The sequence below is a fragment of the Drosophila subpulchrella genome, unplaced genomic scaffold, assembly GCF_014743375.2.
Source record: "Drosophila subpulchrella strain 33 F10 #4 breed RU33 unplaced genomic scaffold, RU_Dsub_v1.1 Primary Assembly Seq16, whole genome shotgun sequence".
Taxonomy (NCBI): domain Eukaryota; kingdom Metazoa; phylum Arthropoda; class Insecta; order Diptera; family Drosophilidae; genus Drosophila; species Drosophila subpulchrella.
The window spans coordinates 2,644,308-2,669,973 of record NW_023665498.1 but is presented as its reverse complement, the minus strand read 5'-3'; the positions used below and the strand labels follow the sequence as shown (position 1 = coordinate 2,669,973).

General features: G+C 44.7%; 1 protein-coding gene across 3 annotated transcripts in view; it reads left to right on the top strand.

The window, feature by feature from the left end:
* LOC119559042 (rabankyrin-5) overlaps positions 1 to 25,666 on the top strand; it is a 140,829-nt gene that overhangs the window by 90,825 nt on the left and 24,338 nt on the right. For 2 of the 3 annotated variants that reach the window (XM_037872170.1, XM_037872169.1), the window contains exon 2: positions 899 to 1,641. In XM_037872170.1, the coding sequence (XP_037728098.1) occupies positions 899 to 1,641 (743 nt within the window). Of the gene's footprint in view, positions 1 to 898; positions 1,642 to 9,218; positions 9,267 to 25,666 lie in introns of those variants that run through there. The other variant, XM_037872171.1, reaches the window with a different exon arrangement.

Sequence of the window (25,666 nt, the reverse complement as noted above, 5' to 3'; positions counted from 1 at the left end):
GAATATATATAATCTATTATCTGCAGCTTATCTGATTAGAAGACATCAAGCCGTCTTCGCGGGTAATAATATATTCCAATTTCAGGCATATTTCAAGAGGAATCCTAGAGGGATCAGTGTTTGGCCCTTTAATATTCGTCATCCATGTAAATGATTTACCTAGTGTCCTATAGTACTACTATGTCCCTAGTCCATCATTTTAGAACGATGTCAAATATGTCTTTCTCGCTCTTATCCGTAATTATTTTAGTCGCCATATCATTCTTTTTTCTCTTTTTCGTCTTGATGGAATTTTCAAAGGGCATGATCCCGAAAAAGTCATATTTTTCAGTATCAATATTACATTATTTCATGTTAAAATGATACGTGATTAAAAAACAAATTTATATTTTTATGTACATACAATTTCCAGAGGTTGAAACAACCAATATACGATTTTAGATTACCGGACGTGCTCCAGATTGGTGATATTTTTTTCGTTAGTGAGTTACAGGATTGTTCAACATCTGTTGTGGAGCAATAATATCCCATTTTACACCCTGGCAATCAATTTGACGCTGCCACACCCCTACTAACGGTAATCACTCCGATGCAGCTAAATGGCGGCCTTATAAAACCTGCAATTAAAGCTCTGGTTAGGCTTTACGGCGACATTGGATGCACTTGCGTCATTCGCATGGATTTTATAGGGATTCCTTTTTATATAGACTTATTGTTTAATTTGGTATAAACTAAATATAATTTTTACGTAAAAAAACTAAAGTTGCCACAACCACTGGTTTGGGCGTTAGCTTGCAACTGGTGTTGCATGTTGTTTCCTTCACTATAGTTAATATTTATTGATTACTTTAAAACTTGCCGTATTAATTAATTGTTTGACTTAAATATATATTTAAAGGCAGAAATGACGTTACTTCAGTTCAAAAATTGGAAAAAAATTTGACATTGTTAAAGGAAGAATATTCAAAACAGCAGCGCAGCTATGCGGAATTGCAGCGAAAGTATAACGAAGTTGTTGCTACATCAGGAAATGAAGAATTATCGGACGGACTCAGCAATTTTGTCTCACGACTGTCGTTGACAGTTGCTTTATTATTTGGCAGTCCTACTTATGCTGATATTTACATCCGAACGCATTCAAAAGTATTTCCGGCACATAAGATCGTCCTTCATGCCCGCTCAGAAAAATGGGGAGATGATGTCTTGGGCAGCATACAAGAACTGGACTGGAGTGACTTTAATGAGGATGTTGTTTTGGCACTTTTGCGTTGGATTTACACAGATCTAATTGACTTGCAGCATGACGGGCTAGCTTTGGATCTTCTTCGAGCCGCACATCGATTTGGTTTGCCATCTCTTTTAGGAATGTGTGAGCGGGCATTAGTTGCTTCGGTTGGAATAAGATCTTGTATAAAATTTTACTGTGTTGCCGAAGAAGTAGCTGCATTAACACTGTTGCAATATTGCTCTGCCATAATATCAACACACTGGGACGACCTAACAGTGCAAGACTTTGAGCACATGTCCGGACCCTTGTTGTATAAAATGCTTAAGGCAAAAACAAAATATCCACTTCATGCTGCTGTAAGACTCCTAAGAGAAGACGTCGTGTCCCTGTGGATTCAAGAAAATAGTGACACAGTAAGTTATATTTTTGTTGTGCACAGCTGACCATCTTTTATTTAGATAAATATGCTTTGGTACTTGGGGAACTTTTATTTTTTTAATATCACAATTTGTATTTATTGATATCATCAAGAACGGTTAACTTTAGTTCGCTTTTCAAATCGTCGCACTTGTACTTTGTTCTCCTTGGTTCGTAAACTGTCTCTCATATGCTGACACTCAACAGCGTATGTAGATTGGCTGCCTGCGTATGTTGACTCGCGCCTGCGTATGTTCGTTGACTTGTCTGCGGTTGTTGACTTGCGCCTGCGTATGTTGGCTGACTACCCCGAGCTGCGCAACGAACTACATTTAAATTTTTTGGAAATTCAGACTCATTTACCAAGTCGCCCGATTTCTTCTTATTTATATTTGTGCATTGTGACTTTGTGGCCTCCACATTCTGCTGCTTCGCTCTGGCGCATATCAACCGTTTAGTAAGACTGCATACTTACAAAATATCACATTTACTATTCGAAGGGTATATCTTCAATCATTCCATTCGTTAAAAAGAAACAAGGAAATAAAGTGTGCAGTCTCGGAAACAGCCGATTTGCTGATTGCATATTTGCATCTCCCTCACACTCCCATTAGCTAAGTAACGAGGCTATGTGGAGGTCGTCGACTGTAGTGTTAGTTTTATTATATTGTATATTACAAGTAAAGACGGGGCAAAACGAAGAAAAACTAAGACTGAAGCAAATGAGTTAAAATTTTAGTTTTTAACACGGGGATGTAGTGCAGACTAAAATGTGATGTACATCGTGGCAAGTTAATAAGATAGTAGTTGCGCGTTAGTCTAACAGGAACATAAATATCACCTCTGATAAGATTATGCATCAAAATAATTCCAATCATTATTCTACGATTTCCTAGAGTATGCAAATTAATCAATAGCAATCGAATCGAGTAAGAAGGTCACCTGACGTTTGATCCAAGCTCAAACCACGCAAGGCAAAAAGCATAAATTGTTTTTGTACGGACTCAATACGGTCAGTGTGCACTTCATATTATGGACTCCAAACCGAAGAACGAAAAAATTAGGACGCACAAGGGAGATAATTATAACCCAAGAACACTCATAGCTTTATTTAGAGTAGATGTTATGAAGGAGTCAAATTTATGTTTTGGAATCAGGAGAACACCCAAATCGTTAACTGAACATATTCGGTCCAGAGAAGTGCTCTCAAGAGAATAACTCATGAACGTTGGGGTACTCCTATAGAAAGACATAGTTTAAATTTAAAAGGTTGTACTGACACCATTCCTAGAATCTATTAATATTTGACAGCAAGCAGAAACCAGACTATATTATTACATGATAAACAAAGCTTAACATCATCAGCATACATTAGTACACGAGAGTGAGTTACGATAGAGAAAAGATTATTTATTATTAGAGTAAACAGTAAAGGGCCTGTTCGTACCCAAGGGTGCTCAACATAACCAGCACCAACAAATAAAGAAGTAGCCAAGTCGGGAACCCACTGCAGATAAGAATTGCTGATCAGCATATTAAATGTCTCACTAACTCACCGTGTCACCGACTCAACGGGACACTGACTTACCACTCTAGAATATATCTTATTTCACTAATCATTAATCCGAACTTCCGTGTTCCAAGTAGTATATAAGCATGTATCAAATTAAAAATAAATCAGTTATCAACGCAACTTATAACTCCGCGGATCTACTTTCCACCTCCGGAGCAGAGCTCGTAATGCTACACCATCTCAACTAACATACGTTAGCGCAACCTCAGCGCAGTTCCACCATCGCCTGTGGTCCGGCATCGCAGTAACCATCGTTACCATTGGCGCGTCGCGATCGTCCTGCCATCAAAGCGTCCTCGTGCCAGCAACAAGTGCTCGCTCCCGCGGCGTGAAGCAGAAGTGTCTACTTCGGTTAGGCACAAACAGGGCCTAAATGACTACCCTGAGGTAGATGATGCCACGAAGATCATCTTGGAAACAGCATTTTTATATATATAACCCTCTGAGAACTACCATTCAAATAACTTAAAGTCCAAGTTAACAGATTATTCAGAAACACGAGCAGTTCTAATTTAAATAAAGGAAGGGAGTGGCTTTCAGAGTCAAAGGCTTTACTAAAATCGATATATTTAACGTCTTTCTGCAATTTTTTGTTAATTCCATCTATTACAAAATATGTCAATTCGAGCAGGTGAGTGGTGGTCAATCTTCGCTTAACAAAACCATGTTGACACGTTGATATCAGAGTATCAGCACAAATGTGGCAAATAAGAAGTAATAATGCGCTGAAATGCATTAGAAACTGCAAACAATTTAGAGTAACCTCTAGTTTGAAAAAGTTAAGAATCGGTTTACTAATGGTTAAGGCAAAAACCTAAGCACACAGCCAAGGAGTTCATCTGGACCAGAAGAATATGTTGGCGTTTTAGTTGCTGAAAGATGAGATAAACAGTTTTAATTGCAGACAAATTATGCTCATAAATTATTAAGTCGGATTCAGGTGGAATATAAGAACACTTTATAAAAATAGATAGAGATGGCAAAGATACTTTATCACTAATAAATTCAATGTCGTTAGGGTTAAGAAAGTATGTTCTCTTCTATGTTAGACTGGTGGTGGTAACGGCAATTAGCACCCCACCCTCCCTACGAGGAGAGAGATCGGTTCTATAAGACCAAACTTTTGAGTCAGATATCACCGTTTTCAGCCAAGTCTCAAAAAGGGCAAAATGTCTTCATTAAAAGCAGAGGAGTCAGCATAAAGCTTAGCTAGCTTCATATTAAGTCCTCTTACATTTTGAAACGCCAAAAATAAACTGCTCAGTTATTTGGGAAAGGAACTACCGTGGAAAGTCTATTATTAGTTCTCCGTCTGTAGGGAAGAAATCCTTTAATGACCAATTCATCATTAAGCCAAAAACTTTTAGAACTTAGTGCATTGAATACTTCAGGCGGATCACATATTTTAAAGAAAGATATCTTACGAACGTATGGAAATTTAAATTCTTTCACTGTAATATTTTGCGATGGGAATGAATGTTTCAATGAATTCAAAAACATCTGCATATGCGGTTTCAGAGGTTAAACGAGACACAAATAACTGCTTCCTGCATGGGATAACCAAGTGTCTCATTCTTCCCCCATCAGCAATCTGAACATCGTTCTTCTGATTATAGGGACCAGAGACTCCAACGGAGCTTACTTCTCCTGTAGACACAGAAAGCTCCGTTGTGTTTAACCCTTTAAGCTGACTAGTGGTACCTGGGACTCCTCCAGAGCTTTAAAAAAATTAAATTATTATAAATGACAATGGGATCAATAACAAAAAGTATAAGAACGAGTTATGATTTATAAGAGTAGTTCCTAGGTTCCCAGAGAATTAATGTCCGTCTGTTGAGTTCGAGTTTTATTTCCAGAACGCATTTTTTTATTGCTTAGGCCTCTTAGTGCGAGTTTGTTTGATTAGAATATGCCGAATCGGCTGAAGTTGAAATTGGAGCGGATGCAATTGTTTGTGGAATTGGGTCTGCAGGGTCTCAACGTATTTCGCTGGTGTGGCATTTCGTGAAGTCGTGGTCTATACAAAGTCATGCCTGTCTAAGGGGTTTCGTTGGGGAACCGCCGAGGGGATCTGCCGAGGCATTAACTGTCATGCCTGTCTAAGGGGCTTCGGCGGGGGGCCGTTGAGGGAAACTGCTAAGGCGGTAACTAGCGCGTAGGGACTGCAAAAGCGATAGAGTAACTTTCGACTGAGCGTTGCTTTTGAAACACAAACAAACTATACACGCCAACAGTTTAAATAAAAATAAATGGGAGTGATATTACAGAGAGCTATGGGAAACAACAGCAAAAGCTATTGAAACGCATTCACAACAGCGTACAGAGAGTTACAGTTACAAATGCACAGGCTTAATTAGAATTTAGTTGCTATAAATAACTACTATTAAATAGACAAATAACCACAAAAAAACGAACTAAAGCACAAATACGGCTGTTCTGTTAGGCTAGATTAAAAAACAGGACACCAGTTCAAAAGATATTAATAAAAAAAAATTTACAAAATCACAGAGCACAAGATAATCACAACTGGTCACAAGCGACGCTAAATCGAATCTGATTAAATGACTTCGTCATAATAAAAAGCCAGACGAGCAATAATAAGTGTACATTTTTCATTGCTCATTGCAATTCACAAACGGCAAGCGTTCAAATAAAATACGGAAATTAATTTTTATTGCCGCTGAGTATAGAAACAACAGACAATGTTATGTGGTTTTTGTTTTTTGCAAGTTATTTGTTTTTTGTTAAAAATATTGATTCATATGGGCGTGGCAGCCAGTCCTTGCGGTCCCTTAAAAATGTGATTTGGGGTCAACATCATAGCGCATCACAGGGATAACTAAGAAATATAAACGATGTTGCGTTTAAAAGGTAATAGAACTCCGCTGGTATCGTCGAAGCCCTTTTTATATCCGTTACTTGTATATTAGATTCGTCGGAAAGGTAGAATGGAGCAGTTACGACCCTATAAAGAATTTTTATTCTTGATCAGGATCACCAGCCGCGTCGATCTAGCCATGTCCGTCTGTCCGTCTGTCCGTATGAACGCTGAGATCTCGATTGACCTAAAAAAAAAGTTTGCCACGCCCGCAAACCGCCCACAAACTTCAAAAAATCGTAAATATGAACGCGGATATCTCGGAAAATATCAAAGATAAAAAAACGGGATTTCAGATTAAGATTCCGTAGGCTTGAGCGCAGCGCAAGTTTGTTACGCAAATATGCCACGCCCACTCTAACGCCCACAAACCGCCCAAATCTGTGGCGCCCACAATTTTCATGCTAGATAAAAATTTTTTACTAAAATGTATTGGTCTTGTCAATACCTATCGATTGATCTAAAAAAAAGTTTGTCACGCCCACTCTAATGCCCACAACGCTTAAATCTGTCTACCGCCGGTAGGTGGCGCATTTGCAGCTTGCATATCTCCATTTTCCTTTGGTCCCTTTAGCTGAGTAACGGGTATCTGATAGTCGAGGTACTCGACTATAGCGTTCTTCCTTGTTTGTAATTCGACAATTGGGGGGAAAGATTAACTATTGAATCCGGGAGCTCCCGTGGTACAGCCGAGAAGAATTGATTCGCGGGGGCGACGGATACTCTTATGGTCATTCTTCTCTTCTCTGACGCTTCTCTATCCTAAGAGTATTTAGTACGACTGACACATAATTATTGACAGCCGTCCATTTATGCTCTTTGAGGAGCATCAGAGGCACCAAATTAGCCACTGTGTTGGTGTCATCCAAAAGTTCTACGAGTATTCGGCGCTCCGAAGCGAATCTTTCGCAATGAAAGATCATGTGTTCCGCTATTCCATCGTCGCAAACGTGGCACGAGCCTCTACCCTCGTGGCGAAACCTGCGCCAGTACTCGTGGACTTCGGACAGGTAGAAATTTACTTGGCCATGTTTCCTGACTACCCACGTACTTATGCCCGAGATTAGCTGGAACGTCCAGCGTCCCTTCCCCGACTCCTCCCAGCGTAACTCCCACGAAGCCACAGTATCTTTTTTCCACTGATCGAACGTCCCATTTTTAGGCGGTCGGAAATTTTCTACCAGGCAGGAGGGATACCAGCGATGACCAGTCAGACACCGTCTTGAAGGCACTGCGTACTCTGAGGGCAAAAAGACAGTGTGACGCATTAAGGCTACTCTGCCTCACCATGGCGTGCGCCCACACGAGAACTGCTTTCTACATCGCCGCATCGTCACGCTGGTTAGCACCAGTCAGCTTCCATGCCTAGGGCACCTGTGATTAAGTATTATCCCGGGATAGACCGCGGTTGGAGATCACCGCCTTGGTACTAGCATACTTCAGGTGTTCTCTGAACGACAACCTGGTGTCGATCATCACGCCAAGATCGCCTTGATCGCCCTGGTGGATTCGATGGTTGCGTTACTGACTTGAATTTTGGCAACTTCGAGCTTTTTCCTTCTGCTCGCTAGAACCGCTTCCGTTTTTTATGGAGCGAGGTCCAACCCCATGCTGGGCAGCCTGGAGCTGGTGTCATTGGTACTCCTGCTGCAAGTCTCTTCTGCCTGATGGAGCTTCATTTTCACCGTGACGATGGCTATGGTTACAGCGCGAGCACCGAGTTTTGTGGAACTCGACAGAGATTGTGATTGCTTTCTGGCCTTCTGTGGCGTCAATAAGAAGCTCTCTTTCATCTTACGATCAGGCAGTATTCTTTGGTGCCGCCTTTCCAACTGGTACCTTCTTTCTCTGCTTTTGCAATATCCACCACCTTCGAGATCGTGTGGACAGTCGATATCCCGCCGCATAGATGGCGTTCTCCAGACGAGAGCTGACGAACTGCTCCAAGGCCTGGCCGGCGCCGTCGATAAGACAAGTGGCCCATACGCGGACGAATATTCGGGGTCTTGCCTGGTTTTGGGAGCAGGAAGAGCTCCTATCGAAGAGTTCCGCAGGTCAAGGGGTCAAAACCAGTTTAAGAGCTTTGTCTGGAACGCAGCCTGGGCCTGAGGCTTTCCAAATCTTTACCTAGTTGACTACCGTTAGAAGAGTAATCAGTTAATCATTCACCCTGTTTAGCTGTTCATACATTCTGGGAAGCAAGTGACGCTATGACGCTCCTCAGTTTTTCCGGCACTATATGGACCAGAAGCTAGATGTTGGTGACCTTCTTGACGACTATCTTCTATGCGCTGCCTCATGAATTGTGGTCGACTGGGTCGCAGAGCTCCAAATAGCATTTTGGCTTGCTGCCACCTAAACTGGTTAAGCGCAACTCGATGTATAATTTAAAACATGGACTTACCACAAAAATATTTTTTATCCCATCTTTGAAAAACCTTTCCTTTAAAAATCTTAAGTCTTCTTTTTTGTGTTGTTGGATAAATTGTGTTATCGGGCCACTCGCCTGACATAATAACTCTAAGCCAAAGCCCAGAAATAACCGAGCACCCTCAAGCTAACCTCGCAAACAGTTTCCAAGTTGAACACCACACCTTAACACGAAGACGCACATCGACTGTTCCGCAGACGATCTGCAATCAATACTGCAAACAGCCCTTGTGGAGGTCCCATCCAAATCTTAGCTCTCCGATAGGAATATTAACCCCCATCAGAACATCTTCTGGAAATTGGGCTCAAAACGATAAAGATCGAACCGAAACATTCGCTCTGCATCTTAGAAATTTATTTCAGCCCAACCGGGCAAAAAATGCATTTGTTCTTCCGTCAACTAGCAGTGGAACTGATACAGTGTCAATATTTTTCCGGTCAGAAGTGGTTGCAAAAGTCATTAGGAATCAACTCACCACAAATGATCGTCGAGCTTCCTATCTGTATCTTCCTAGTATCACAAAACTAGGCTATTTTGCAACAAAAAATATAAAAAAAATAAAATAAATAATATAAAAATATAATAACGTTCAGCATCGTACAGGCCCTACTATCTTGCCTGTCAAAACTGTTCGAAAAATGTGTCCTCTCCCGAAAAGAGCCTTATCTCAGAACACATATTTTTATTCCAGCACATCAACTTGGCTACCGGGAAAGCCGTGTAACTACTGCAGTGCAATATTTCTCGACGGATCACAGACATTCGACCGTATTTGGCTTGATGGTCTCATGTTCAAAATTAAGACGCAATAAAAGCTGGAGTTCCACAAGGCAGCGTACTTGGACCAACATTGGTTGTCCTGTACACTTCTGATATCCCTACAAACCAGCGGATAAACCCTAATTCGCTCGAGATGCGCAATTAGAGCAACAGTTAAACTAGCTGATCATATTTTATTAGTTAAGAAATGGCTTTCAGACTGGAGGATTAAACTAAATGAGCAAAAGTGTAGACATATAACATTTACCCTTAATAGACAAACGTGCCCATCGCTTATATTGAACAGTACTCGGTATCCACCTTGACAGACGACTAGCCTAGCGAAGTCTTATTGAATGCAAGAAACTTCAGCTAAAACTGAGAGCCAATATGCCTAGACTTCAGGTTCTACTCTAGAACTCCATCCTAAAGCCAATTTGGCTTACGAATCTTATCTCTGAGGTAACGCGAGCAGCAGCAATATTAACATCTTACAGCGCACACAATCCAAAATACTGGAAACAATCACCAGGGCACCTTGGTATTTTTGGAACGAAAACAGGGATCTGGCATTCCACTAGTTAAAGATGAAATACATAAACAACAGGCGACTTACCATACAACGCTTACTCATCATTTAAATCATCTGGCGAGGTACTTTATTCGGGTGTTTAACCGAACCCGTCTTCCACGCAACGATCCTAACGCAATCCTTATTATAAGGGGCCCATTGCTAAAATCAGACGCAATCCCAATTATAAGGGGCCCCTTATTAAAATCAGTCCCAGTAAACATGACTGGTAATTAGGTTATTAATGATATAGGACTCGACACACTTTTTGCTAATCTCCATAAAGAGAAGATCCAATATATAAAGCACACATACTGTCACGTAGTTCTCTGGCCGGGGTAAAACCTCAATCGGGGCCAAGGAACCTATACAAGAAATTTATATAGAAGGGTGGAACCTGTAGTAAGAATTTGTATGGGAGGTGGCAGCACGAGTACTGAGGGTGACGATCGCACTGCTTGGTGGGGAACTTGGGGGGGTCCCGCTGAGAACGCTTTCTGGTGACTGAGCGAGGTACTGAGAGGGCGATCGCGCTGCTTGGTGGTGAACTTGGATGACTCCGACTGGAGTTGGCTAAGGGGATTTTTATCTACTCCGGGTCTGGGAGTCTACGGGGGGTCCTACACACCGGATATTCTCGGAGTCTACTCGGTTTCTACACTCCGGATATTCTCGGAGACTACGAGGATTCTGCACTCCGGATGTTCTCGGAGTCTACGAGGATTCTACACTCCGGATATTCTCGGAGACTACGGGGATTCTACACTCCGGATATTCTCGGAGACTAGGGGTTCTACACTCCGGATGTTCTCGGAGTCTACGAGGATTCTACACTCCGAATATTCTCGGAGTCTACGGGGATTCTACACGTCTTCGACATAGGGCGCCACTTGTCACGTGTGTGTCGGTTGTGGCATGTCGGAGGGATGCTCGGACACACGTCCACTCTCGGCGAAAAGTCAAAACGGAAGAGGAAAAGCTTAGGAATCAGAGATATAGGGTCTGTCTCTTGGCTTAAAATTAATGCTAGTTTAATTAGTTTCCTTAGTTCCTATTATTTTAATTTATAATAATAAATAATAATAGCGAACTATGACTATGATTACAATGATTACAATAAACTAAATATGACTGAATAGGATTTGTGCGTTACAATACTTCATAAAAAATATACAGCGCTGTAAATCTTTCTATTTCATAAAAGGCCTACGACTAACTCTCGCATGGCGAAACTCGTTCCCGTGTGCCTAAAGCGACTTTTTGAGAATTTTCCAAGTGTCTTCTAATTTAAAAGCCGCTATCTTACCAAAAAAAAAACCTTTATCAATTTTCAATTTAAAAGCTGAGTAACGGGTATCTGATAGTCACGGCACTCTCTCTTGCTTTACTTTTTATAACCGTTAATCGTAGAGTAAAAGGGTATACTAGATTCGTCGGAAAGTATGTAACAGGCAGAAGGAAGCGTTTCCGACCCCATAAAGTATATATATTCTTGATCAGGATCACTAGCCGAGTCGATCTAGCCATGTCCGTCTGTCCGAATGAACGCTGAGATCTCGGAAACTAAAAAAGCTAGGCTATTGAGATTTGGCGTTCTTACGCAGCGCAAGTTTGTTTCAGCAGAGTGCCACGCCCACTCTAACGCCCACAAACCGCCCAAAACGGCTCCTACAGTTTTAATGCTAGAATAAAAATGTTAACTGAAATGTATTGCTCTCGTCAATACCTATCGATTGACCCAAAAAAAAGTTTGCCACGCCCACTTTAACGCCCACAAACCGCCCACAAACTTCAAAAATTCGTAAATATGAACGTGGATATCTCAGAAACTATCAAAGATGGAGAATTGAATTCTCAGATTTAGAATCCGTAGCCTTGTACGCAGCGCAAGTTTGTTACGCGAATATGACACGCCCACTTTAACGCCCACAAACCTCCCAAACCTGTGGCGCCCACAATTTTCATGCGAGAAAAAAAATTTTAGCTGAAATGTATTGGTCTCGTCAATACCTATCGATTGATCCACCCACGACCACTCTAACGCCCATAACGCTACCGCCGGTAGGGGGCGCATTTCAATCTCGCTTTGCTGCTTGAATATCTCCATTTCCCTTTGGTCCCTTCAGCTGAGTAACGGGTATCTAATAGTCGAGGTACTCGACTACAGCGTTCTTCCTTGTTTCATTTATATCTTTGCTGCAGTGTGTCCGTCCACTTTACCCAAAAATCTCTTCATTTTTGGAATCAGTTTCCACCTATCAAGGCTACCAATTTTCTCATAGTCTTCTATTGACTCAACCACATCTAATGGTGGTTCACCTATTAAAAAGTGACTGGGTGTTAGACCTTCATTACTTCAATATCGTCCCCCGTAGTATATAACGGTCTTGAATTTAGCACTGCTTCTATCTGACATAATAGAGTTGACAATTTTTCGTAAGTCAAAATATTATCCCCAATTGATCATCTCAGGTAATATGGTCCCGCATTGTCTATTCCTGTATTAATGAAAAGATATGGAGCATTTACTCTGTACTTGGGTAGATTACCCATTAATTGTTTACCTGTACATTGTCTTAATATTTTCTTGAGGCAATCTCTTAACCTAAATTATTAGTATTAATTATCAAATCAGATAGGTAACATTTATCTAATATTATTGGGTGCTTGACCTCAAATCGCATATTGCTATTTTGTGGCCTTACACCCCCTCTAAGAACTCCATCTTTGTCTAAAAATGGGTGCAACCCTAATGTTTTACTTTTCGATTCGATTTTCTTTACCGTCTCTTAAGCAAACTATTTCTGACATAAGCTGACGCTCCTGTTGTTTTTTAACAATCAGTATTCTAGCGATTTTCAATTCATCAACTGACAGAAAAGCAGGATATGAAGCCTTATTAACTTTAGTACTTATAAACCTTAATACCCAGGCAACAATCCACTCAAATTTTTGAAAACTTGAATATTTTCAAGTACTTTATATATGTTATTTTCTGTTCTCGTTATTATAGTACTAACAACTACATCTTCTTTTTGTTCCAATTGAAACTTTGGCCAATGGTCCTTAGACATTGAAAGCCATTTTGGCCCATTCCACCAAATCTAGCAATCTTTTAATTTGGTGGCACAAATACCTCTCGAGGCAATGTCTTCCGGGTTATCTTCCGACTTTACGTGACTCCATTCTGTATCCATTAGTTTTTTAATATCATCATTTCTACGTCTAGTAAACTTATTTTGGAATTTTTCATTACGTATCCAAGCTAATGTAACGGTGGAATCACTCTATGCAAAACTTTCTGCTGTCTGAAATTGATTCCTTTTTTCTCGGCATTAGTTTATTTAAGGGGTTATATACCTTTTTGAGCGAAAAAATTAAGGGAACTTTGGATTTTTTTTCAGGTGTGTAGCAATTATTTTATGACACTGAAGTTTTTATTTATTGATAGTACATGTTTTTATCGAAACAACAAGCGTTTGTTCTTGAAAAAATATAAATAATTTACGAAGTTATGGCAATTCTCTCGGAACCCTTTTTTTTATATCGGCTTGCGGTGACCACGATGGAAGTCCAGCAGGTCAACTGAAATCAAAAAACCAAAAGTTTTTTATTAGTATAGTATTATTTCCAGTTCGTGAACGATTATTTTCAAGAATATTTGGTTTTTTTTGCATACAGTAACGAGTTTTCCAAAAAGTTGATTTTAAGAGTTCTAAAAATTTTATTAAAAAATTCTGATCTGCAAAATCAAAATTGGCGCAAAAAAAACTGAATCGTTCACGAACTCGGCACAATCAATAGAACGTTGGAAAAAGACTAATTGTATGGTACATAATTGGTTAGAATGAAACCTCGGTCTTAGAATTTACTGTTAGTGCATTAGGTGACATAATCGCATATGGATGATGTGATCGCCACTTCTTTGTTTATGTTTACATAATTCGGTCTTATTAGATTTTTCGATCTTATTGGATTTTCACGTTTATGGAATAACGTCATTGTTGACGTTCTGTATCGTTTTTTATCAAAGCCGAAATTGGCGAAATTGGCGATTCTGTTTATTTGTGAACGGTTTCGCTTTGAGCTGGTGGCCGTTGAGAAATCTGTCCAGATACATCACTCCCCCATCACTTAGACAAAATCATATGGTTATTTATGTGATTTTGGGGTATAGTTTTGGTATTTCTTGTAACTCTTGTGATTGTGATTGTATTAAATAAGTATTCTTTTAGGAATTTCTTTAAATTTATAAAGTAGGTGTAGTGATATACTTAATATTAAGAGACCTAGTGTTACAACTACAATTATTTTGTAAGTCTGGTTTTCTTTATTTTGTTCAATAAATATTTATTTTGCTTGTATGTATGATATTGGGTGTAATTTGGTGACATTATTTCTTGTGTATATGCTTTGTGTGTAGTCAGAATTAAAATTGCTTATGGATAAATCGTTAATTGCAATTGAGCAATTGTGTATTTTGATCATATTGTTTCCTTCAATTACAATTTCATTTTAATACAAATTTGATTAAGTACAGTTTTTGACAAATCCCATGTAATTATGATATTTGGTTCGACATAATTAATTTGGGTAGTTAATAGCGTTTTTGTGTACCTGCAACTAGTATCTGTTTGATTAACGAGACCTAAAAGACATGTGTTGGTAACAGGTTTTTTTTGTTTATTTTTATACAAACTATTTCTGTATACGTAATATTTGTTTTGGGTGTTATCTTGTAATATTTTATTATTTTCATCTGGATAAGGTAATATTTCCTATACGGGAAGTTTCTTTATTTCTCTGGGTATGTGGGATATAATTAAAATTTCTGTTACGTACACCCTCCACATAGAAAGATTGACATAGAGAAACACCGACGAATCTTTAGCCAGGGGGAGGGGTGCATGTGACTAACGAGACTCATACTGGTAAAGGCAGAAGAAAATGCAATTCGGCAATTCTCGGGTGTCGCGTAGTCAGAACAACGGCCACGATCGACCTACTGGTAACCATACTCCAGTAGCTGGCTAAGTGCAACAGCCGGCCGTTGACGCCCAAGATAGCAGATATCGAGGAATAGTAATCCTAGCTGGGAACACCTAGGTTATCCGATGCATACCGGCAGCCAAGCAAAAGCTCTAGTCTGGTATAAAAGACCTTAGACAATTAGAGAAGAGGGGAGAATCCATTTGTGTGTCTTGCTGACGGAAGCCGGCAGCTCCGAGGGAAGACGACTTTCCCAGGGGTAGTCGTCCACGGAGACTTTTGCCACCAGGACCAGCCACCATATCCAACAGTCCTTGAGGAGGACACAAATCGCTGCTCGAAAGGTCCTTATGTGTTGGACCAGCGCCGCCATTGTCATCAAAGAACGTGGAGAGGATCAACAATAAGGACGACATCTGTCATACTGTGATGTTTATAGCCGCAGTACCCGTGATCCCCATGCTCCTGGAAATTGTTCAGCTGTAGGAGCCATCCGTTCAGAGGCGAAGCGACCAATAGCGTACGTCGGAGAAAGTAGTGATGCAATGTAAATGTTTTAATCGAGCCAACCAAAGTGAAGTCACGCATAACCAAAGACCAATATCCTCTTATAATACAATTGGAGAACAAGTGAAAGTCAACAAAAAAAAACATTGGAAGCATTCAAACATGCACTGAAATACATTTAAACCAACCGAATCGATAGACAAAGTGCGAATCATGATGAACAGCCGTTGAAGAAGTCGCATGCCTCTGGCATTATGCCAGATAACTATATATTTTGTGTTTAAGTGAATTGGTATACTTAAGAACAGCCGTATTTTGGTGCACGTATGTTTATATATATATATATATCCAATATAATATATTCCAAAGCCCAGGATCCGGAGCGTCGAGATCTTATCGCCCAGGATTTAAAGAGGGGGTAAGTTTGTCGGAACACGGTTCCTTTCTTATAAACATACATATATAAATATCCGTGCAGTATCCTACAGTTTTATAGACTACTATAAACTTTTCCAGCGGCGAGTATCAGCCTTGTTGTTGTATGTACAATTGCAAGAGCTCTCTGAGAGACGTTTTGTAGTCGTGAATAGTCAGCATTTTGCTGATGTGTGCACCTTCACAGGTGGTAAATTCGATACTCTCCGCTAACCAAATATTGTCAATTAGTTTAATTTCCATATGATTTAGCCAACATTATGTTATTCATCCACGGCACTCGCCGATATAAATATTATCCAATAAATTTGTAATGTAAAAAGAATATAAAAACATGAAGTGCTAGAGCGAGAAGTGGAGTAGGTCAAGAACAATGATATAACTTTTTACGGACAACCTTGACAATAGGGGATCGTATTGCGCGGCCCGCGACGATCCATTGGCACACGAACGTGTGAAGGGGAGGGAATATGGCCAAAACACAGCCCGATCGTATTGCGATCAAGCGACAGCTAAGCTTGTGGGGCAGTGTGGACTGACGACTGACGAACTTTATGACTAATATTATTTTCCAGGCACTTTTAATATTTATTCTCCTTATGTTGGAGAGGAGAGAGGCTTACCAAGATCCCACGACCCGAATACGACGTAGCTTATGCCGGCAAATGGTGCCAGAATATCGGACGCCTCTCCCTCGGCCCAAGTCCCTGTCAGGGCTCGGGCACTAATATGCCCACGTAACAGAATTGGCGCCCAGCGCAGGATTTGTCATATTCCCTAAGGAATTTTACCAGGGTACGCAATCTCGATGCCTGCGGTATCGGAGTGGGTGTACTAAGGATGGCAAAGCTTTCATTTTTATTTGCCATAAGTAATTTGACTGTTTTATAGAGCAGGGAACTTAAATAATTTTAAATATGCACCTACTTATTTGTTTTTGTCTTTAAATTAGTAACTGTAAAGTCCCCAACTCTGTGACTGTCAGTGTTGAGTGGCCACTCAATCAGAGCTTTGTCGCAGAATAGAGGCCTGACTTTGAAATGATTTTTAACATGAGAAATATCCTGTCTTGTTCATGGACAAATTTACCCAAATTTCCTTTATCCAAGAACTATGAGTTATCCTTTTTATAATACTATACCTTCAACAAAGTGTCGACCGACTATTTGTTTAAATTAACGTAAATACAATTTATAAGTGCTTTCTGGCCGACGCCACACGACGTACTAGGCATTTGCCCGGTAGTTTGAATTGGTTCGAGTCCAGAAAGAGCAGGAGCGCAAGCATTACGGTAACGCGTTTAGCAGTTGCGGTGCGGGTCTACTGTTCGTTTGTCGATCCAGGACAGAATGGGGGTGGGGGATCTGACAGGAAACGCAAAGCCGACGCCCTACAACGTACTAAACATTTGTCCGGTCGTTTGCTTGGTTCGAGCCTTTGCTGTTTCCCTTGACATATTTGGGCGGTGGACGATTTTTAGTTTCTCTGGCTGACGCCCCACAACGAATTAGGCTAGTTGGTCAGATCGTTTGCTTGGTTCGAGTCCAAAGAAAAAGGAGACGGTTGTGGAGCCCGAGAATGATTGGTCAAACACCTTGTTTTCCGACGACTGGCGGGAGGGGGTTTTTGGACAGATTCCTTATCTAGACACAGCCATTCCGGTTGGAACATTTGGATGTCTAGAAAAAGGGAAAGTAAGGGCATGTTAGCTTAGCGGAACCGCGTTGTGTAGAAGCGGCTAACACCCCTAGTTAGGGAAATTTATTTTGTTTTTTTGGGGCTTAAATATCGGACGGTTCTTGACCGAAGAGAAACTTGAGATGCAGAGAGAAGCACCCCCAGTTTATAAACATTTTTATTGTCGACTTATTCAGCGTATACGTCGCTGACCGGGTGTTTTGAAAAGAATCACGTGAACCTTTTATACCAAAACGCAAAAAAGTGAAGACAAATTTTAGTGCGTGTATTAATCAGCACAAAGTGACAATCTATAAAAGAAAGCGAAGGCCTTTAAAGAAGGCCCAATCACATAAATGAAGGGGGCCAAGAAGAAGGTCCTATTCCAACCCAGCACCGGAAGAGTGACCCGAGCAACAACGCGCGGAGACAATCACCAACCCCGGAGTGCGAGCGCGCCAAGGCTAGGAGACTCATCTGAAAGAGAGCCGTGGGAGCTCGCACAGAATCAGCCAGGACAGGTAGATACCCTGTCCGAAGAAAACAATTTGGACCAATATACTGAAATGGAAGGAGCCGCCGGTGGGGAGAATCTACCCCTAGGACCGCCGAAAGGGAGATCAAGTATGCTTTCCTAATTTCAGAGGCATGAGGAGGACAACTTAGAGGCTGCCGAGCGACGTGAACAAAGATTGATGGAGCTCTTGAGGCAGAGCAACGAAATGCAGCGTGGAATGAGTGCCCAGATAGAAGCGCTAAAAGCACAGATAACAGAATTGCAGTCTCCGACATCCAGGAGACCGAAACAGAAGGGACTGCCTTCGCCGCCCCGAACTGTTCCGAATCCAACGGACAGCTTCTTGAGATACCAAGAGACTCCGCCTCTGGAACCAGTAACACAGGACATGCTCAATAGCCAGATGCACCGGTTAAGAACGCCCAGGCGGATAAACACCCCGTCCCACAGGCAGTCCAGAACAAACGAGAGGGAGACGAGTCACCAACTGCACCCAGAGATCGATCGGAACTCATCATTTCAGGGACCGAGATCAAAGGACGTCAGATTAGACAGATGGAACCTAAAGTTCGATGGAAGCGGTCGCGGCATGACAGTTGAAAGTTTCCTGTACCGCGTAGACCGATTACAAGAATTGTATGACCTCAGCCGCCAACAAGTCTTTCGTGAATTCCATCTTCTGCTGGCAGGTGCGGCCACCAAATGGTATTGACAGTTAATGGAGGACAAGGCAGAAGACTACGATTTTGACTACTATTCGTTGACACAGGAGATGGAACGAGCGTTTTCCACTACCGAAAGTGACCTTATGAAAGTCAAGGAATTAATGGAAGGCAAGCAAGAACAGCACGAAACCTTCAGCGATTATGTCTACGATATGCACAACTTGCATATCAAACTGAAGCATAAAATCGCTGAAGATGATTTTGTTGAGCTTTTGAAAGACAACATGAACTCCCAGATGGGCGGCTTGCTGCTAACATCCCCATTAACTTCGTTAGCGGAAATCAAAAGGGAGGGTCTCTGAGTGGACCGCTGGTTAAAAAGTACTGCGAAAAACATGCCCAGCACTACAAAGCTTTCCTAATAGTACAAACGTTCTTACACCTTATAAACATATAAATCAAACATTTCTAATAAATGTGATTTAATCGGTCGTCAGTTAGATCAAAAGAGGAAACATCATAACCCTATTTCCATGCGCTAAGTTTATGAAAAATACTAGAGTACATAACATTAACATAAAGCAACAGCAGTGAAGATATCAGCCCGAACAGCTCAGCCGATAAAACATGAGACTCTTGATCAGAAAAGTGAGTCGAAGCCACACGTGAATGGGCGCCTAAAAGGAAGAAGAAACACGGTACACACAACGATGTCGTACGCAGATTCCTTTTGCGAAGTCATTCCATGCGGTCCGCATCGATCACTTCGAGCCTGTTACGTACGCCCTCCACATAGAAAGATTCACATAGAGAAACACCGACGAATCTTTAGACAGGGGGAGTGGTGCATGTGACTAACGAGACTCATACTGGTAAAGGCAGAAGAAAATGCAATTCGGCCATTCTCGGGTGTCGCGTAGCCAGAACAACGGCCACGATCGACCTACTGGTGACCAGGAATAGTAATCCTAGCTGGGAACACCTAGGTTATCCGATGCATACCGGCAGCCAAGCAAAAGCTCTAGTCTGGTATAAAAGACCTTAGACAATTAGAGAAGAGGGGAGAATCCATTTGTGTGTCTTGCTGACGGAAGCCGGCAGCTCCGAGGGAAGACGACTTTCCCAGGGGTAGTCGTCCACGGAGACTTTTGCCACCAGGACCAGCCACCATATCCAACAGTCCTTGAGGAGGACACAAATCGCTGCTCGAAAGGTCCTTATGTGTTGGACCAGCGCCGCCATTGTCATCAAAGAACGTGGAGAGGATCAAAAATAAAGACGACATCTGTCATACTGTGATGTTTGTAGCCGCAGTACCCGTGATCCCCATGCTCCTGGAAATTGTTCAGCTGTAGGAGCCATCCGTTCAGAGGCGTAGCGACCAATAGCGTACGTCGGAGAAAGTAGTGATGCAATGTAAATGTTTTAATCGAGCCAACCAAAGTGAAGTCACGCATAACCAAAGACCAATATCCTCTTATAATACAATTGGAGAACAAGTGAAAGTCATGTGAGGATGCGTGAAACACACCCTCCACATTTCGCCACTTCTATTCTTTCCGCCACGAAGGCATACAATTGGAGATTACGCCACGAAGGCCATTTATTTATAAGTTATAATATATAATATAATTATAATATAAGTCGTTACGCCACGAAGGCAATTTATTTAAGTTCAAACTAGAAGCTAAGCTTATCCGATTTAAATATTGCGCGCACCAGGGCTGGAAAACCACCCAGTGTTGGTCAACCGAGGGCCAGCAGCTGATAGTGCCGATAGCGATAGGCGGGAGGTTCGATAAGAAACTGTGTTGGGAAACGAAGAAACCCGGCAAGCCGGGCTTACATGCGGCCGCAAGGGCGGAAGCTCGCTCTCATTCTCGAATGGCAGCCAAGGCTATCAGACCTAGGAGCGGACTTCAACCCGGAGTGGTACAGCGGCACGAGCGTCGGCACGCCGGATCCAAGGAGTAAGTGGGACAGACAATAGCGATCAGACTGAGTGCGAGTAGGGGTAGTAGTAGTAGTACTAGCGAATAATAAAGACAAGAGAGAATGAAGAAGTATGTGTCCGTGTGAATGTGTGCATTTTTCGGGGACCCACGTGCAGTGATTCGTGCCGGTCGGGAATCGTGTTGCGCCAGAGCTGCTTACTCAGTGCAAACGACCACCCGATCGCCCACAAGGAGCATAGGAAAGGATCGCCTCTGGCCACCCTTTCCTGGGAACCCCGCCCCAATTACGGTTTAGGTAGGCGCGAGCCACGTGCAGTGATTTGTGCCGGTCGGGAATCGTGTTGCGCCAGAGCTGCTTACTCAGTGCAAACGACCACCCGATCGCCCACAAGGAGCACAGGAAAGGATCGCCTCTGGCCACCCTCTCCTGGGAACCCCGCCCCAAATACGGTTTAGGTAGTCGCGAGCCACGTGCAGTGATCTGTGCCGGTCGGGAATCGTGTTGCGCCAGAGAAGCTTACTCAGTGCAAACGACCACTCGATCGACCACAGGGAGCACAGGGAAGGGTCGCCTCCGGCCATCCTCCCCTCGGATCCCTACCCCCTACCCCAGTAGCTTGTGAGTCGCACATCCAGGGGGGAACGGCCACGCCGTCCAGTTTTGTTGGTATTTTCTCAGGGATCGGCTACGCCACTCATTTCGTTAGTATTTTCGCCGGGAGCAGCCCCGCCCTCCACTATACCTTTCGGGTGCCGTGTTGCGCTAGAGCTGCTTACTCGGTGCAACGCGGATACTCTGGCCTCCTTTCCCCACAAATCCCCGCGGCAACTCCCCGTCCAGTTTCGTCCCAATACTTTTCTACAAATTTAACTGTAGAGGACCCTGAGTTTTATCCCAGCCCATGAAAAAGGTCCTTACAGTTTGGCGCCCGAACAGGGACTCATAAGGACGACTAGATATCCTTCAGGAGAGTTGGGTTTTTACCACCAACCGCATGGCCTAAAGACCCATGTCCAGTAGACGAGATTTAGTGAAAGATAGGAGACCGCAGGAATAGTTAGAGTAGGGGATCCCGTAACGCTGCGCCCGTCAACGCCAACCGCGCCGGATACGTGGTCACCCGCCACGCTACGAGCGCCACCAGGAGCGCCCAACGATCAGCACCGCCGCTCACCAGCCGCACTCACCAAGCGCCAACGGGAGCGCCAGCCGCAACCACATCGGTCAGCCAGTGCCGCACGTCAGCAGCACCTGCCGTGCGCCCAGCGCTCACCGAGTGATCCCCAGCAGAGCCATCGGCAGCGCCACCGCGCGTATGCCCGGTGTCTCGGGAAAGAAAACGTCAGAGGACGCAGAATCAAAGCCAGATCCGGCAGCTGCCGGACTGGAAGAGGACAGGTTTTTCACCGCATCCGGGGGTGATTCCACGACCGCAAACATGGGGGTCAGGTGGATCGCCTACCGCCGGAAGGACGAGCTGCAGGCTCTGCTAAAAGAGTTTGGACTTGACCCGATCGGCCAAGTAGACGAACTACGACCACGATTGGCATCCTTCATCGGCGGAGGAGACCACAGCCCGGCTCTACGAGAGCGCTTTGCCGCACTGGAGGCAATATACCCGGAAGCACCCACCCAGAGGGCGTCCACCAGTCGGGCCACCTCACCGATGCCCGGAATTGAGGATCACACGCTTCCCGTGCCCTGCTTAGGGAACCTACGGAAAAGCCCTGGACGGGAGATACCGGCCGCCAACCCAGCCGCCCATCTTCCGCACAGCCCTATATCCGCGGCCGTGTTCGCCGAGAAACTGCGAGGATGGGGCGTACTTTTTGACGGACAGTCAGACCCCGTTCATTTTATAGAACGCATCGAGGAAGGTGCCACTGCCTACAATGTGAGAACGAGTGACATACCGAGGGCCGTCATTAGACTTCTCTCAGGCCGCGCCGAAGGCTGGTACCGGGCATACCAAATGCACACCGAGCCATGGGAAACTTTCCGGAGAGAGTTTCTGGAGTTTTTCTTGCCTCCGCGGTACTACCAGAGCCTAGAAGATGCCATCCGGACCAGGCAACAACAAGTGGGCGAGCCCTTCAAAATATACGTAGTGGAATTACGCCTGATGATGCAACGCGCCAAGTACTCACTAGACCAGGAGCTCGAGCGGATCTACGAGAATTTGATGCCGGAGTACCAGCTTTTCATACGGCGACATGAGTTCTCCTCACTAGAGGGGCTTACCCAACTGGCAACTGCGTTCGAAATCGCACGGGATCGAGACCCCGTTCGACATGCAGCCCTAATTCCAACCGCAAGCTGGAATTCCGGCAGGGAGAGCAGCGGAAGACCCGCACCTAGACCCCAGAACTTTCTCGCTCCAACGCCCTCTGGACCCAGGAGGCCGGCGATATCCAACGGGATGATCGCCCAGGCAGCGGAACCACCGGTTGACATCGGCCGAGCTTGTCACCGCTGCGGAGAAATTGGACACTTCACACGAGAATGCCGAAACCCACCGCTGATGCACTGCTGGGACTGTGGGAAACGAAACATCCGTACCATCGACTGCTGCCGCCGGACGGAAAACGGCCAGGGTCGCCGCCCACGTCGGGAGCCTGCGGTGACCCACTCGGTGCTCCCCCATCACTAGACTCCCCACTCCGCCTGGCGGGGGGGCGGATTGTTGCCAATGTTACCATCGAGGGACAACCTTTCTCGGCAACAATTGACACAGGAGCCTCGCGAAGCTTTGTCAGCGAAGCGATCGCCAAGCGCCTAGACTCAGGAAGAAACAGCAGAGAAGTCCGCTCCCGCATCTCTCTGGCGGATGGATCCCAGAAAGAGGTGACCAAGGCCCTCCAGGCGCAAGTCGGCTTAATCGACCGACCGATCGGGCTGACGCTACTAGTCCTGCCAACGATCCTGGATGAAGTGATTTTGGGCATCGACTTTCTTTGCGCCATCAGCACCGGCCACCCGGAAGGTAGAACCAACCCCAGATACGCGGGCGACTCCTACGGCCGCAACCGCGCAATCCCCAAGCACACCCGGTACGCCGCAATCATCGCAAGGCACCGAGGGGGGAACCAAAACAGTTCCAAAGCCTGCTCCGAGGACTCACATAAAGCCAAGCGCGCCAGTGCGGAAGACAAGTCCTGACCCCTCGGGACCCCCGTTGTCAAGGAACCCGTCAGGCGACACCGCGGGAACCTGCATCACCACGGAGAACAGCTACGGCCTACAGCCGCAGGCGGACGCCGCCACGGCAAAGGGGAAGAACCCGTTTCGACGCCCCTCCACGAGCGCCATGTTGGCCACCACAACGGTGGAAACTCACACGCGCAAACCAGCCACGACACCTGGGCCGCGGGAACCACAACGGAAAATCGGTGTATATCAGCTGCCAGCCCAGTCGGACGCAGCCAGCGCACGGAAGCACAACCCGTTCCGGAGCCACTGTCCCCACGGACACCTGGCCACTGTAGCGGAGGACCCAACCAGGCTACAGGTGACCGAAGAACCTCACGCCGAGGAAACCGCCCACTTTCTACAGGAGGAGCTACAGCTTTTCGACGAGCTAAGCGGGCCAACGGAGATCGCCGAGCATACCATCACTCTCCGGGATAATAAGCCACTAAAGCAGCGGTATTATCCAAAGAACCCCGCCATGCAGAGCATAATCAATCAGCAGTTGGACGAGCTATTACGAGACGACCGAATCGAGCCCTCTCGTAGCCCGCACAGCGCCCCGCTGGTGCTCGTGCGGAAGAAGACAGGGGATATGCGGATGTGCGTCGACTATCGACAACTCAACGCACATTCCATACCCGATGCGTACCCACTCCCACGAATCAACCACATATTGGAGCGGCTACGGAACGCCCGGTTCATCTCAACGCTGGATCTTAAGAATGGATACTGGCAGATCCCTATGGCGGAAGGAAGCCGCGAATGCACGGCTTTCACCGTCCCTGGGCGTGGACTCTTCCACTGGAAAGTCATGCCCTTTGGACTGCATTCTGCCCCAGCAACGTTCCAGCGAGCCCTTGACAGCGTCATCGGGCCGGATATGGAACCCCACGCCTTCGCCTACTTGGATGACATCATCGTCATCGGGGCGACGTGGGAGGAACATGCCAGGAATCTCAGGGAAGTCTTCCGACGACTACGGGAAGCAAAGTTTCGGCTGAATCAAGGCAAGTGCAAGTTTTTCCAGAAAAAGCTGGTATACTTAGGCCACTTGATCAGCGAAGAGGGCATCAGGACGGACCCAGATAAGATAGCTGCTATCCAGGGACTACGCCCGCCAACCAACGTCAAGGAACTCCGTCGCCATTTGGGCATCGCATCTTGGTATCGACGCTTCGTCCAGGATTTCGGCTCCATCGTTCAGCCCATGTCCCGACTCCTCAGGAAGGGGGTCAAGTGGAGCTGGGAGGAGCCCCAACAGCAGGCGTTTGAGACACTCAAAGCTAGACTAACGGCCGCACCGGTACTGGCCTGCCCAAATTTTGAATACAAGTTCCAGCTTCAGACGGATGCAAGTGATGCAGGACTTGGAGCAGTCCTCACTCAGAGCATCGATGGAGAGGAAAAGGTCATCGCCTACGTAAGTCGACGCCTCGAGCGGGCCGAGGAAAACTACTCCACTACCGAAAAGGAGTGCCTCGCCATAGTTTGGGCCACGCGGAAGCTACGCTGCTACTTGGAGGGCTACCAGTTCGACGTGATTACGGATCACCTCGCTCTCAAGTGGTTGAACTCGATTGACAACCCCACGGGCCGCATAGCCCGGTGGGCTCTGGAGCTGCAACAATACCAGTTTACCGTCCTCTATCGGAAGGGCAAATACAACGTTGTCGCCGACGCCCTCTCCCGACAACCCCTAGGGATGCTTCAGCTGATCGCGGAACACGGAACTCAGTGCAAATGGATCCAGAGGATGCAAGAAGAAGTCCAGAGGCGCCCCGAAAAGTTTCCGGATTACACTCTGGATCACGGACAGCTGTATCGACACATCGGACACACCTCAGACGTGGAAAACAGCAACCCATGGAAGCTTT